The sequence below is a fragment of the Lissotriton helveticus genome, chromosome 3_1, assembly GCF_964261635.1.
Source record: "Lissotriton helveticus chromosome 3_1, aLisHel1.1, whole genome shotgun sequence".
Classification (NCBI taxonomy): domain Eukaryota; kingdom Metazoa; phylum Chordata; class Amphibia; order Caudata; family Salamandridae; genus Lissotriton; species Lissotriton helveticus.
The window spans coordinates 1984542895-1984558330 of NC_136061.1; the positions used below are offsets into that span (position 1 = coordinate 1984542895).

The 15436-nt window shown below is 44.5% G+C and overlaps 1 protein-coding gene across 3 annotated transcripts in view; it reads right to left on the reverse strand.

Moving 5' to 3' along the window:
- LRRC28 (leucine rich repeat containing 28) overlaps positions 1-15436 on the reverse strand; it is a 344717-nt gene that overhangs the window by 276796 nt on the left and 52485 nt on the right. For all 3 annotated transcript variants that reach the window (XM_078683129.1, XM_078683127.1, XM_078683130.1), the window contains exons 2-3: positions 10594-10829; positions 9507-9547 (exon numbers count right to left, since the gene is read on the reverse strand). In XM_078683129.1, coding sequence (XP_078539255.1) covers positions 9507-9547; positions 10594-10761 — 209 coding nt within the window. In that variant the 5' untranslated portion in view covers positions 10762-10829. The remainder of the gene's footprint in view (positions 1-9506; positions 9548-10593; positions 10830-15436) is intronic.

The window sequence follows — 15436 nt, forward strand, 5'->3', positions numbered from 1 at the left end:
TGTGTAGTAGTTAACCCTTCCCAAGCCAGTCTTTTTCTTTAGGGTCCCCCAGTTTTTAAATGCAGCAATCAAAGTCTTAAACTTAGTTCTTTTATAGTAACTGGGCTCAGTGAACTTACAAAAACACCTCTCAGCATTATTTCCCAATAACAATTTATACACATCAGGCAGTTCATTTCCCCCTTCAGTGTCTGGGGGCCTCCCCCAATAAGCACCGCCATATACTGTAGAGCCGAGGCCCAATAGTAAATTTTCAAATCGGGAATCGAAAAAAAAAACTCTCCCGTGGGAAAGACATAAAGCGTAACGCCTGCCTAGTTTTTCCATGTGCCCAAAGAAACTAATTAAACAACCCTTCTAATGTTTTAAACCAAAAGTTCTGAAATTCTAAAGGAATTGCTCTAAATAAATATAAAAACCGCGGCCAAAAAAATCATTTTAATAACATTGCCACGCCCCACCAATGATAAATGAAGGTTATTCAACCTGTCTAAGTCCAGCCGAGTCTTTCTTATAACTGGTTCTATATTTTTAGCCACTAATGTTTCGAGCTCTGCTGAAATCCTTATCCCGAGATATACAGCTGATTTAGTCACCCGAGGATCCTCAAAATTAATCAAGTGGTTCACGATAATTTGAGTCTTTGCTTCATTAAGAGCATACCCAGAGAGCATACCAAACTCAGAGGCTAGTGAGACAACCGCATCCATCGCCTCCTCAGGGTCTGAAGAAACAATGGCCACATCGTCCGCGTATGCGAGCACTTTTGTTTCAATCCCTTGATTGATAACCGGTCGAGTTCTGCCGTAAGCTAAAAACAAACGTATAAGGGGATCCATATATATGGCAAAAAGAAGAGGGGACGGGGGACATTCCTGCCAGGTCCCACGTTGAATGTCAAATGGAGTAGTATAGTTACCATTTATCCTTATTCTAGCCGTAGGTGCCCCATATAATACTTGAACCAAATCGATAAACCCCTCGTCAAGGCCAAACCATCTCATAGCTTCCCAAAGGAAATCCCAGGAGACCTTATCAAATGCCTTTTCCGCATCCAAAAGCAGAACGGCCATAGGGTCTCCTGAGATCTCCATTGCATCGAAAAGGGTGATCACCCGACTTATATGTTGTGTTGTCCCACATCCCATGATAAACCCATGTTGAGCAGGATGAATAGTTCTGTGTAATATCCCATTCAGGCGTTTAGCCAAAATTTTAGAAAAAATCTTGACGTCACTGTTCAAGAGCGAGATGGGACGATAAGAGCCTGGCTCCCTGGCAGGCTTATCTTTCTTCAAAAATATCACAACATCTGCTCCAGCCCATGATTCTGGAACAGACTCCCCCTTTTGTGCCAATATCATCACATCTATTAAATCAGGCCCTATATCATCCTTAAAGATTTTATCGAATTCGAGCGGGATTTGATCTGGGCCAGCAGCTTTACCTGATGGCAAGTCTTGTAAAGCCCCCATTATTTCATCCTGAGAAAATGGTCCTTCCAGATCATCCCTAGCTTTACGATCTACCTTTTGATTAGGGATTCCATCTAGATAGTCCCGGATGTCCTCCAGTGCGACCCCTGTACTACTCGAGTGCAGCCGATGATAAAATAACCAAAACGCCTCCCGAATACCTACCGGATCAGTAATAACCTTCCTATTGCTATCAAAGATTTCAATAACCTCGCCAGCGGCAGCTTTCTGCCTAGTTCTAACAGCCAGAGTATGCCCCACAAGCTCATTGAACTCATAGCTCTGTTCTTTTTTAGCCATATATATCTCAGCTGCTTTATTGGCGTAATGATTACCTGCTTCCGCCTTTTTCATGGCTAATTTCAGAGGTATTTCATCCAGTGCTTCGCCTAACACAATCGCCGAACCCAGTGCTTCCTCAAGTTTAACCAACTCCTGCCTGATTTCAAGATCTCTTAACCGCTCCCGTTTCGGACGGTGTAAACTAAAGCTCATTGTTTCTCCTCTTACTGCAGCATTGAACGTGTCCCAGACAATTCCTACACTAGTAGAGCCACGATTGTTTGCCCAAAATTCTCTAATCCACCATTTCATATATGAAATATAATCGGGGTCGTATAATAAGCTTCTTTCAAAGGTCCACCCGACCTTCTTTCTTTCCAGAGAAGAAAAATTAAGACTCAAAACTAAAGGGTTATGGTCTGAAATAATACGGGGAAGTTTCTCAATCTTTACCTGGGAAATACACTGCTTAGATACAAAAAAATAATCCAAGCGGGAGACAGCCTTATGAGGTGCGGAAAAAAGGTACTGCCTGAATCCATCGGAGTGATATAGGGCCACACATCAACTAACCCATTATTGCAAACTAAGTTAGAGAGGGCGAAACCCACTTTCCTTTTTTCCCTTTAAATTTACAAAACTGGTCATCCCACCTTATTCCAAGACCATTAATGTTAAAGTCCCCACTAATAATTATCGGGACCGGCCATGTAGCTAAATTTGTGTCTAAATATCCCAAAATATCTGCATTATCACATGTGGATCCATATACTGAGCCAAGTGTAAACTTAAATTGATTCAAAGAGCACTCCACCAATACCCACCGCCCCCATTTATCAGCAGATTTTCTAACCACAGTAACACCCCTCCTCCGGGTTAAGATTGCACCCCCCCTGGTACGTGAACCTTGCATTGTAAAGACCAATAATTTATAACCCAGCTGTTCTAGAACAGTTGCTCTACAACCCTCAATGTGCGTTTCCTGAATACACAGAAAATCCGCATGTAGAGTTTTTAACCATATTGCAACTTTATTCCTCTTGCGCTGGTCATTAAGACCACACACATTCACAGTCAAAAATCGTAAAGCCATGTTGTAATTACCTAAAGACTGTTCTCAAAAATCCTACATCAATAAAAACAAAAAATAGAGAATTTGTGCTCTTCGATTGCCTTTTCATCTTGGTGATAACTTCAAAATTAAAATTAGTTATCCTTCTATAACTCCTTTGTGTACAACTGTCCCCTGCCTCAACAAATTTACCAATGGAAGACATCCCTTGTGGTGCTGATTGCTTGCAAATCTCCAACTCAAAGACCCCCCCAAACCCACCGCCCGCCCCCACCCCTTCCAACCTCCCATATAGGCAACTAGGTCAAGCATGACCTAGGTATGACTACTGAGGCCCCAGCACCCTCCGCACCTGCCACCTCCCCGCAAATGCCCTCGCTACCCAACCATCCCTACCCTGTGCATACCCCTCACCGTTTTTTATACCCTCTTGAGAAATGCCGAATATTTAAATTAACCAAATTAGCAGAAAAATAAACAATTAACCAATAAGGTCCAAACTTATCAATCATCTCCAAATTCACCTAGTCTCAGTCCTTCCCAAGCGCTCCCTTTCACAGGATTTTCCAGCTCCAGATTCTGTAATTTCAGTAAGGAAATCCTGGGCCTTAATTTCCGAAAAAAACATTCTGATTTTTCCCTTATATATGACCTTCAGCCTCGCCGGAAACAGAAGGAAAGCTTCACATCCCACAGTCTGGAAGGGGGTAATCAATTTGCGCAGTCTCCATCTCCGCTCGACCGTAGTGTGACAAAAATCCGGTCGAGCGAAGAAAGTATGCCCATCAAATGTTCTTTTAGAGTCTGGTTTGGCCCGATCCATAATTGCCTGTCTTAATGAAAAATTTCCTACGAAAATCAACATGGCTCTGGGCTGAGCATTTTGTTTCTCCGAGTGGGCCCTTTTAAACATAGGATGCCGATGCGCACGTTGTATCTCAGCCTCCCAGTTCCAATGCACAAGCTCTGGGAAGGCACCCCGGAGAAGATTCACTGTAAAAGCCAGAGCATTTTCTCCTTCAATCCCTTCCTGTAACCCAAGAAGGCGATTATTATTACGGCGTTGCCGATTTTCGAAATCTTCCAGCTCCCAGTCAATATCACGGGCCTGTTTCTCTTGAAGAGATTTGAAAATCTGAATTTTTTCCACTTCCTCCTCAACTGCAGCCGTACGATTTTCCACCTGAGTAATTCGGTCTGCCATATCAAAACATAGTTTATTTGTCTTCCTAATTGCCCCCTGGAGCTTCTTGGTAGCCAACTGTGCCCTTTTGCTCTCCTGCCTAGCCTCCCCCTGCATTGTTTTCTGAGTCGTATATAGCAATTCTAATGTAGGTGTGGGTCTAGTATTATTCCCCTCTCCTCGACCCCCTTCACTGATCGCCATTGAAGTATTGCCATTCCATTCCGTCAAACTGGATGCCGAGTGATCCCATTCCAGCTGCTGCGCTGTCGATTCAGGGGAGCGGCCCTTCATTCTTGCTTTAGTACTAGTACTCCTGGATTTGCTTTGTCGCTTTAAGAGTGTGCTGGGAGACTCCTCATCTGTCTCACTCTCTTGTGTAGTCTCCTGCCCACTGACCTGTGAAGTATCGTTATCGTCATCAACATCTGTGTCTTCATTTACAGAAAAAAACGTATCCCCATCAGGGGAGAGCGACATTGCCCCCTCTCCGATCTGTATAGGATTGCATATCACATCCTCCTGGACCTGTGCGAGGTTAAGTCCTGCAGCCGGATTTAACGATGCTAAGACCTCACAGCCATCCTCCAACAAGCCAGATTTAGCACTCTCAGTGGGGTTACTAGGAAGGGTTAAAGGGATCACTGGACTCATTGGGGTTATAGGGTCTCCGCTTACTTTGCTCCCCGTTCTCCCCCCTTCCAATACTTCACCGTTTATCATGCCAGGAGGAGGTAGAAGTGCGTCGTCAACAACGGTAACTGGCCGAATCGTGCTACGGAGTACAGCATTTCCATCCGCTCCAGCACTTGTGCTTACACTTGCGCAAAAACTACAAGTCTCAGAATTCCCCAGGCTTTCACAAAACAATGCATTCCCGGTAGCGTCCTCCTGCAAACCATTCTCCTTCTCATTTTCGTTTTCCAAGTTTATCGTGGGTAATGGATCAGTATATGTCTTCGGAGCACCCTGAGCCCCCACCCACAAGACTTAGCCGTAGTTGAGCCCCCAAACGCCTCCAATACCGTGGGCTGGCGCATAGCGTTTTCACCCAAATTAGCTGTGTGCTGCCTTGTCGCAGAAGCTATGGAGCCTTCATGGGTTCTTTGCTCCTCTGTTTTCTTCTTTGGCCCCACACGACGCGCTTTCCCGGTAGAATCAGCGGCAGCGACAGACTCGTCAACTTCAGCAATTTTCCCGGGTTCCTTCCCCGCAGCTGGATCCTTTCTGTCTTTTAGGATTTTCGGCGCCATCCCGAGCCGCCAGGAGCCCGTAGCGCACACAGCGGTTTTACCCCGAACCACAGCCACTGCCGCCGACCAGCTCCCACAGACAGAAAAGTGCAGCAGGAGATGCAGGCGACCCATGTATGTAAAGACAAGCTGAGCGCTGGGAGATTTCGACAAATATTTCGCAATGATCATAAGAGGGCTATCATCCATCAGGTTTTCAGGTTGCAGCAGGGTTTCAACAATCCGACGGGGCATCCGGGTGAAGGGTGCTCAGCGCTGACTAGCCGTGAGCTCTGTCAGCAGCCATCTTGCCATTGATAACATATTTCTATGATGAAAACAGAACACAGGAATGGAATTAAGTAAAAGTGTAATATAGAAATACCATTCTAACTCGGACAGGGAACACAAACAACGTCTTGCATCATTCATTTTCCAGCCTACATACAGCACAAGAGATTTTCTGTTGCTAATACATAAGAGAATATCAATTGTGTCTGCTATGCAAAGTGACATCAGAAAAAACAAGCATTAAAAATGCAATAGGTCTCACAATTGTTTCAGTTAGAGCTATTGGCATTGTAAATGACAATGTCATTTGTTAACCTCTCCTATACAGATTCATGTCTGGGCTTCGAGCTGTATGCAGTATAGATAGACTTGCATCGCTAAATTACTAATTTGAGCTCTACGATGCGTCGGACGGCCCCCGGTCGTCCGACGTCACAGTGGGCGTGTGCGGAGGACGGCCGGGGGCCATCCGTCCGCGCACATGTGGAAGTCTACCACACCGCGGCGGAATTCCAGCCACGTTGAAGCGGCTAAGACTTTGCGGTGGATGTCTGGTGCACCTTACTTCACTTCCTCGTTCCATTCTTCCAGCCACAATTGTAACGAGAAAGAATAGACTCAGAGGAATGTAATTATTGCCCACTCTACATGCTGTATCTACCACAGAAGGATGAGTGGTGGAGATGGTTTATTCTCCAAGTTCTCTCTCAGAAGAGCACGTTACAGAACACATTAACCAGGAAACATGTAGACTCACCTCATACTGCACTCTACTTCCTGGCGCTAATGTGCACTGGTCCCCGACTGCCACCGTCTCGGAGAGCTCGGAGGGGGGGAGCGGTGCCCTTAATATGGGCTCGGAGAGTGGCGCTCTAGGAACGCACAATAAATCGGGCGGCCATGCTTTGACGCCAGTGTGTGCTGGAGCACAGGGGGCGGGGCGGGCAGGGCTCTCGGGCTGGCACAGAGGAATGGGCGAAGTATGAACGTCTTAAAAGGACGCGAGAGAGCTCTGAAAAGCCCGGGGACGCGCTACATTACACCTGCAGACTTGTGTGGCTGAGGCACCTTTTTAGCCAGCGATCTTGACATTTCTCACAATAGTGTTACTTTGTTTCACTTATAACACACACCCCTCGCTAGAATGCAGGATGTCCCAGGACAAACTCGATTCGCCTTGTACGACGGAACACGTGTGCGCAATACCAAGGGGGGAGCGGTGACCTTAATACGGGTTCGGAGAGCGGCGCTCTAGGCACGCACAATAAGCGGGCGGTCCCGCTTTGAAGCCAGTGTGTCCTTGAGCACAGTGTGCGGGCAGGGCTCTCGGGCTGGCACCGAGGAATGGGCGAAGCATGCCCGTCTTAAAAGGACTCGAGGGAGCGTTGAAAAGCCCTGGGACGCGCTACATTACACATGCAGACTTGTGTGGCTGAGGCACCTTTTTAGCCAGCGATCTTGACGTTACTCATAATAGTTTTACTTTCTTTCACTTACAACGCACACCATTCGCTAGAATGCAAGACGTCCCAGGACAAACTCGATTTGCCTTGTACGCAATACCAATGCATAACAACAATAACATGTATGAACATGGATTAGATTGTGAAGGTGTATAGGACATGCAAGGTGATGCACTTTATATCAAACACAGCAGCACATGGACAAGGGCCTGAAAGAAAAATGCCCAATGAACCTATTCCACGCCAAACCACGCCATACAGCGCCAAGAGGCCATATTTTTAGCAGATGTGGAGCTATTACAACACAACTACATGCAATCAATATTCATCTAATGTCTTTTGCATAATTCCAAACAAGCACTGGCAAGGCCACTAGGACCGCACACCAAGGCGGAATAGACACCGTGCGCAAGCAAAATATCCAGTCCGGGTGGGCGAGCCGTAAAGGAGACAGGGAGGGAACAAACAAGCCGCACTCCAAATCAAAAGCGAGCGTTTAACAAAGTGTGACGCGCACCAATGAAAAGCATGGGCGGAGCATCTACTCCACTTCTGAAAGCAACCTGACAATAGATCTCGCAGAGCGAGCAGCGAATACGCTGCGTTGCTAGGCGAGACCTAAAAATCATGAAACACGAGGTGGGAAAGTGTTTTAACAAGGTGGATTCCAAAAAAGACAGCAAGGTGAACTGAAAACAATAAGGGTATACTAAAGCCAAATTTAAGATTATATTTGACAAAGGGCTGCTTTTTGTTTTGAACCCCGTCCCTCCATAACCATAGAGATACATTTCATTACTGCCAGCCCCAACATTTTTTGCCCATTTGCTAATCACCATCAATGCCTCTCTTCCTTATGTCAGCAACGGGACCATCAACAGCACTTTCAGGACCGATGCTCTCTGTACCAGCAACCTCTGGACTACCACAGTCCCAATCAGTAACAAATATAAAGCAAATAAATTCGCCAAACCAAGTCACTATGACCACCAGTTCTAGCTTCCCATCAGTCCTGTGTCCTCATGCATTCTAAAGAACTCTGACTGTACAGACCATTTGGAGCAACAGAATATTTCTGACTGAAAGGATACAATACAGTAAAGCGAATGATAGACTTAGGGAATGGAATGTTTAAGACTAGAAGCGTGGAGAAAGGGAGGTGACAGTGGGAGTTGGGAGGGGCAATCTGATCCTTCTTGATGCAGTTCATGAAAACAATAGGAAGAAATGGTACAACGTAATTACTGCTTATAACCCTCCCCTTCTAGGCAGTCTAAAAGAAGCAATTTGGAAATCACAACATCCACCCTCACACAGAAGACGCTGTTCAGCACTCACCAGTCTACTGCTCAATGCCCGGGAAGACTCAAACAAGCACTGCTGTGCTAAAAAACATAGATGTACTTCATATTTATTCACTTCGACTTTTGTTTTACCTCATTATTTACCATGTTTTGTCCTTACTTCTTTATTATTAATTCACGTTTGGACACAGTCTTCTTCTCCTTACCTCTTGTCTTTCCAATTCCCATAGTTTCCTTGTAAGAATTAACATACTGTTGCCTTAGCCATTCAACCATTTTTTCTTTTTCTTCATAGTTTGTTTCCGTGGGCTTTATTTGTCTTTAGTTACCGTTGCCTGTTCTTGCCCCTTTCACTTGCATACACCAGATCATCTCTTTCCCTATTTTTAAAAATCTTTTTTTGACATAATGTTTAATACTTCGAATTTATTGCATTAACATCTGACCTAATGAAGACCAAATTTACTTTACTTCTTCCTTCTCCAGTGTCCCTTCTGAAAGAATATTGTCATACACATTCAAATGTAAAAGAAAGGCCACCATAAATGCAAAGTAGCGTACAACACCTTAGTATTGGGACCAAGTCAGAAAAAAGAATCCATAAATCCTAAATTGCGAGTAACCAATTAACCGGCAAGGTTCGAAAGATGCCATTTATTGGCAGAAAAGATTGACGATAGCAGCAAGAGTATATAATGTGGTCCAGGGAAGAAACCCAGGGAGAGCTTACATATGCACAGTAACACTTGTTGGATAGACCCTTTAATGAAGGATTCAGTATTAGACTTCCTGTCACTCACTAAGGGACACGAGGGTGCGTCTCTTTGACTGCCCTACTGAGCACATACAAACTTCAGAATGGCATGTGTTAATATGTTCTAGTTCTCAATTCTAAGTTGCGAAAAACACGTCCACGGTGTAAGCAAGGGAAAAGGCATCTCTGTTGAAAACTAGGGCAGTCTGAGTTCACCCATGTGTTTACTTCATCTGAAAGATCAGAGCAATTTCAGAAGCCGATGTGTGTCTATGCCGAGTACTCTTGTAAACTAAGGAAACTTAGCAAATTATCATTTCCATATTATAGGCGAAGCAATATCCTCAATTAGAGATACACGCTAGATGTTCTTGCTAAATTAATTCACTGAAGGTACATTTGAATACGACAGCAGAATTAAAAAGGTGTGAAGAATTAATTATCACTTACAATTCAACCAGGTTTGGGAGCTTCTGTGCAAGGTTTTCGGGCTGAAAAAAAAAGCTGTCATGATTACTGTTATTTTTCACCAACTGTAAGAACACATTAATCACCAATTCTCAAAGCAATACCGGGACAACATGCCATATGGTAACTTTAAAGTCGTTCTTACAAGTTTTAGAAGTTTTAAAAGATAAACTTGAAGTGTGGGATAAAGGGTCATTACAGTTCAGACACTCCGCGCTTGTTTTCGCATCTTTTTTGTATTAGTACATTTTGATTCCACTTATTCCAATTTCATGAATTAATCGGCATTCGACGATAAAACAACAAACTGATGTGAACAGGCGAACGCTTTAAAAACCCTAACAAACAAGTACAGTGACGCTGGACGATTTCTGTCTTCAAAATGTGGACACTTGTGAAACTGAAAAGTCCAGATTTGACTTTCCGCCTGAAAGTGAAGCAGTCTGCCTCGCAATAAATGTTTACAGGGTCACTTTACATAGCCGGGTGTCTGGACTACAAAGGCAGCCATCTTTACATTTTAGGATGCTCTGATGGTGCCCTCTTCTGAGATTACAGTGCTGCAGATCTGGGCAGTTAGTTGGCTGCTCCAGTGTGGCCCCTGTGCTTTCAGTTTGGAAAGAGTCCTGCCACGCGGGAGTGCGTATTAGGACCCAACATTAAAATTCATCCTCTGATCTGGAACATGGACCGTAATACAAAAATGGCAGAAATCGTACACAGACTGCTCTGCTCGCTTCTTATGGAACAAGCAAAAATCCCCTGCCAGTACCGCCCAGCACACACTCTCGGGTATCTCCGTGGCACCCAAACTGAATCACACTGCAGACAGCTCTTTTTAGTGCCTCCCTACCCATCCATTGCAGTCTTCACATTTGCCCAAGTTCTGACCGGTGCTGGTGGCTAAAGTGCTTACAAATGGTCAATTACCACAGCATTTGACCAGAACGCCTCCTACTGGCACTATAAGACCCTACCATGGCGACTAAGCACCTGCTTAAACCGAAGATGTCTCACAAAGGAGAAGCACAAGAGTCGCTAGCCATTTGCAAGAATAAGCTGTGCTTACCAGCGACGTCAGCGAATTCCTTTTCATATAAAGCCGTTCCAGGTACTGCAACCCTTCATCTTTCAACAATTCCAGAGGAAAATGGTTGAGGTTCCTGTAGTTCAAGAAGAGGTTCTTGTGTTTTTCCAGCTTTGCCACCAAGATGGCCTGGCAAAGGTCAGATGCCATGACTGAGATAGTCCCATCTGCCTCTTTGCAGATTTCCTTTGGCACCACCGGTCAACCGTGAGTCCCAGCTGGAGAAAGAGAACATGACAAATGTTAGACATCAGGCTGCTCAAAGGCATCTTTAGTAACAGCTTTACAGCATGCAGTTAGCCTATCTCAGTGCATTAAAAAGTAACGTGAGCAATAAATAGGCTGTGAAGGTGACCAACTCACCAATGTTCCATAGACTGGTTAGAGTAGAGGCACAGGAAGGGTGACACATTCTGATATTGTCTGCTAGTAACATTTCAGGTGTGGCTAACAGGAACTGTGTACTTCAGTTTTTGCGATACCATGCAGAATTCCCAATCCCAGGTAACGGGTGTTATCGTAAAACCAAAGGGGTGTTATGACCAGATGTGCACGAGTATGTTTAAAAGGAGTATATTACCGTGAAAATGGATATGTATATGTATCTCTTTTACTATCAACTGGCAGACATGACCCTCGGAGTATGGCGCCTGCTCTCAACCATTGCTGTCCTCATGAGCAGCCATGTTTTCAGCATGACAGAACTCCAGATTCTATTATGAGTCAGATTAGCAGACATATGTGTGTGTGTTGACCCTTCAGTGCGGGTGTCATCCAATGGCGGACACCTTTCCCTTCCCCACCCTGCCGCCCCCAGCATGTCTTTCAGCCCCTAGCGACACTGGGAGGGCTACAAAGGATCCTTCAGTGCTCGTACCAGGTGATTCGTTGTTAGGTCTCGCGACCTATCGATACGCGCAAGCGCATCGAGCGGAGCGAGAATTCAAGTAGGCAAACTGCTCGTGAAACCACCAGCTTTTTGCCTGGCGTTTTCACGAAGTTCACGTGAACCACGTGATCAACATGAACGCGCATCAGCCTCCCTCCCTCCCTCCCTCCTAATTGCATCTTGCCGCAGAGCACATCAAAGGGCTTCGCCCAGCGTGCGCTCTGCGGCTTCTCGGCTTCTCCTCCCCTAATTATTCTTCCTTGCATTTCTCCTCCCCCTCCCCAGCCAGCTTCCCCCAGGCCGTGTTCCCTCATCCCTCGCACCCCCTCCTCCTTTAGGCCCCCACCATTTGCTTCCATTTGCTTTTGCTTGTTAAATATTTTATTTCTTTACCCAGTCATTTGACTTCTTGTTCCCTTTCACTCGTTCAACAGTCCATGTCTAGATTCCCTTTTGCTTTTTTCGTGCACATTTAATACCTCCTCATCCCCTTTTCACTGTTTTCACTGTCCGTACCTCTTTAGCCTCAGCCCTCGTTATCTTGTAAATCATTTTCACTCATTCGTCTTTCTCCTCGACGGTTCTCTTACATGGAGAATGTTTCGCCTATTAATGTTTTATTGCATTTTTATTCGTAGATCACGTCCCGTCTCTCTCACTGGCGGTCTTTTTTTTTGGTTCCATTCATAACTTGCATTTTTTGCCTATACCGCTTGTTTCTTATCCCTCGCCTGCTTGCCTTCGATCTCGTCCATGTCTGTACCCGATTTTTTGTGATGCATCCGTGTCACATCAATTCAGGCTCACAGGGGCTATTTTTAATAAACTCATCGAAAGTAGAGGTGTGACATAGACCCATAGTGCTTCATCAGGTCACGAATATGTACTGGATTGGCATTTAAATAGCGCTGCATACGAGGCGCTGGAACACTTTGTAGCCCGGTTAGCATGCTGTATTGCTTGGTTGAAAGTTACTGTGAGTTGTGTCTCTCACCACCGCCTCACAGGTGGCCTCTCTGAACTGCGCCCACGTTACTGTTTGTGCCAAAGCATTGTGTTAACGCCACATTGCACAGGTCGGGTGTGAACGTTTGTCCGTTATTTTAAAGCTTTCTTATTTTGAAACCAATTTGGGGAAAAGCGTCAGTTGGTAGTTCACATAAATTAATACTTTGCTTCAGTGATACTCTGCAGTTTAGTCTGCTTTGAAAATCTCCCAATATATTTACTTCATAAAAAATCTAAACAATTGCTCACGGCAACTACCTTTCCTAAAAACATAATTGTCTTAACTTTTGAAAACCCAGTGTCCCATGACGCTGTTGTCACATGATTTGCAAAAGCAAACAAGCATTGGCATTGCCAATAGGTCTCGCTTGTGGGACCTTATAAGTATTTATTTAGTTTTGCAGCACAATATCCTTGTTGCATAATCGGATATTGTGCTGCAAAACTAAATACTTATAAGGTCCCACAAGCGAGACCTATTGGCAATGCCAATGCTTGTTTTTTTTGTGAAGCAAAGGGTGGGAGCAATGCAGGATCATTTCTCAGTCAGCCCCTTCCCCCCTCCAGTACATCTTTGAAGTCAGCGCACGTCACAGATTACTACAGACGGCACTAAAGCAACAGGTGAGTTCTTCCTCCACTGTCTAGTTGGGTTAAGGGAGAATGCCTCGCCAGGTTTCAGGGAAGCATAGCCTCTTCCCTTTCCAACAGAGCCCTCCTGAAGTGTTTTCCTGGCTGTGGATTGTGGTCGCATCGAATTTCACACCCCGGAAAACCACTAGGCCACCAGGGACTGTATTTTTTTTTGCGGGGGGGGGGTATGGGGGAGGGGGCATAAGTCTCTACTGCCACCCAGGGGTGAAGTTTTTATTTTCAAACAAACTGTTCTTTCCCTTGGATTGCAATTGCGCCCCCAGGGGAAGTGTAAAAATGCTTAAGAATAAACAAATAAGAGGATAATGAAATTGTGAGGGGGGGTTGGCCCTCCTGGCATACGGACTGACAGAGTGTGAACCCTAATTTAAAAAATAAATAAATTAGGAAATTTGTTTTCCCTAGGAGCCAATTAGGGCCGTATTGGGAACCACACATTTCTTATAAAGAATTAAAGAAAAAAAAAGTCAGGAGTCGCTTTAGACACTTTGAGGGATTTTTTTTCAATATAAATCTGTAGATTCTTCAGAAATTAAAGATGTGGATTTAATTTTATAAATGTGTTTTCCCTTGGTGGAGCCATTGCCCCCCTCTCCCAGGGAAAAAACACATTTATTATATTATATATATATATATATTTATATATATATATATATTCACTGAAAAAAACATAGGTTTCAGGGGCGTTATAGTAATCTGGGCATTTCACTCGTACAAAACCATAGAAATTCCCCGCTTATAGTTAGTTCAGCCAACTTTAACTCGCGCGCCCGCAATGCACTGCTGATGACGTCAAATATTACATCACTCATGACATGGTCAGTGACATCACTCATGACATCACTGATGACATCGTCCAGTGAATGTGTGTCCTTCTGAAAATTAAATATTTTTTATATATGTATATCTCAAGGTTGATGTAATAATAAATGGGTAAATAAGTGTCTAAATGGATGTTTTTTTGTAAAATTGATTGTATAACTGACTGTTTAAGTGTATCTTAGTGAATACATGGGTTAGCGAGTAATGTTTAAATATGTAAATAACTGTATCAGTCTCTCACTTTGTGTATAAGTGGCTGCATGGGTTGGTGAGTAGCTACATGAGTGTAGACATGGGTTATTAGTTGTTTTTTTTAGTATCAGTATGAGTGTCTGCGTGTCTGTATGCTTCGGTGGGGGGAATTACTTAGTGCATAGATACATGAACGAGTGACTCACTGTTTGTATGTGTTGAAGACAGCATGTGTGCAGGACTGTATGGGGGCCCCCCACCCAATATTAACATTGCCCCGGGACTTGCCCTCCCCCCGGGGGTTAATTACCAACAAAGCGCAATCTGCGCGAATCTTGCCGTTTAAATTTTTTTTTAATTATTGGGGGCCTTGGGCATCCTTGTGGGACCTCCTGAGCAGGCCTAGGGGGTCAGGGTGTTTCTACCCTGCCCCCTTTTTGCGTTTTGCAAGTTTTTTCTTCTGTTTTCTTGTGCCTCAGTTCTACCGAGGCACAAGATGGCTGCCAACACTTCCTGGTTTAGAGTGTTGACAGCCAATTAGCATACTGCTCGTGCTCGGCAGAGTGCGCAGATCCTCTGCGGCCATAGATAAATAAGTGACTTTACTTTGATTTTCTCAGGAACCACTGAACGGATTTACACCATTTAAAAGGCACAACTCTGAACCAAGGGCTACCTTTTTGCCAAATTTGGTGTAATTCCGTTCAGCAGTTCGGGCTGTAGCTGCGGCTAAAGGTTCCTATGGGAAATTGCATGGGGAAAACGCGTTTTGGGACCCCCTTTTTTCTCTGCCCCACTTCATGAATCACCCTGAGACTTTCAGGATAGGAGCGGACCGGAGCCCCCCACGAGTTTTGAAAATTTCGTGAAGATTCATCAACCGGTGCTAAAGTTATTTGGAATAGAATGTTGCGGATTTCCTATGCAAAATTGGTCCTAACTATAACTACCTACTAGCAACCGCCAGTAGGTAAAATAAATAAATATACTATCTCAAGTAAGAGCCAATGCTGAGCCAATGCTGCTAAAAACTGTGTTTTCCTAACCGAAACCAGTTACCAAAAGTTAGTGGACGATGTGAAAAAGGCTAAGACAACCATTAAGAAGGAACCATGGGACTATTGGCTGGTGAAACACTATGACGTAATGATGGTCGAGAATACGACTAAGTTAATGTTAATGTTAATGTTATGGGTGTCTTATATAGCGCTCGGCTACTCCATGGAGTGTCCCGGCGCTTTTCCAACCCACAACGAGCTA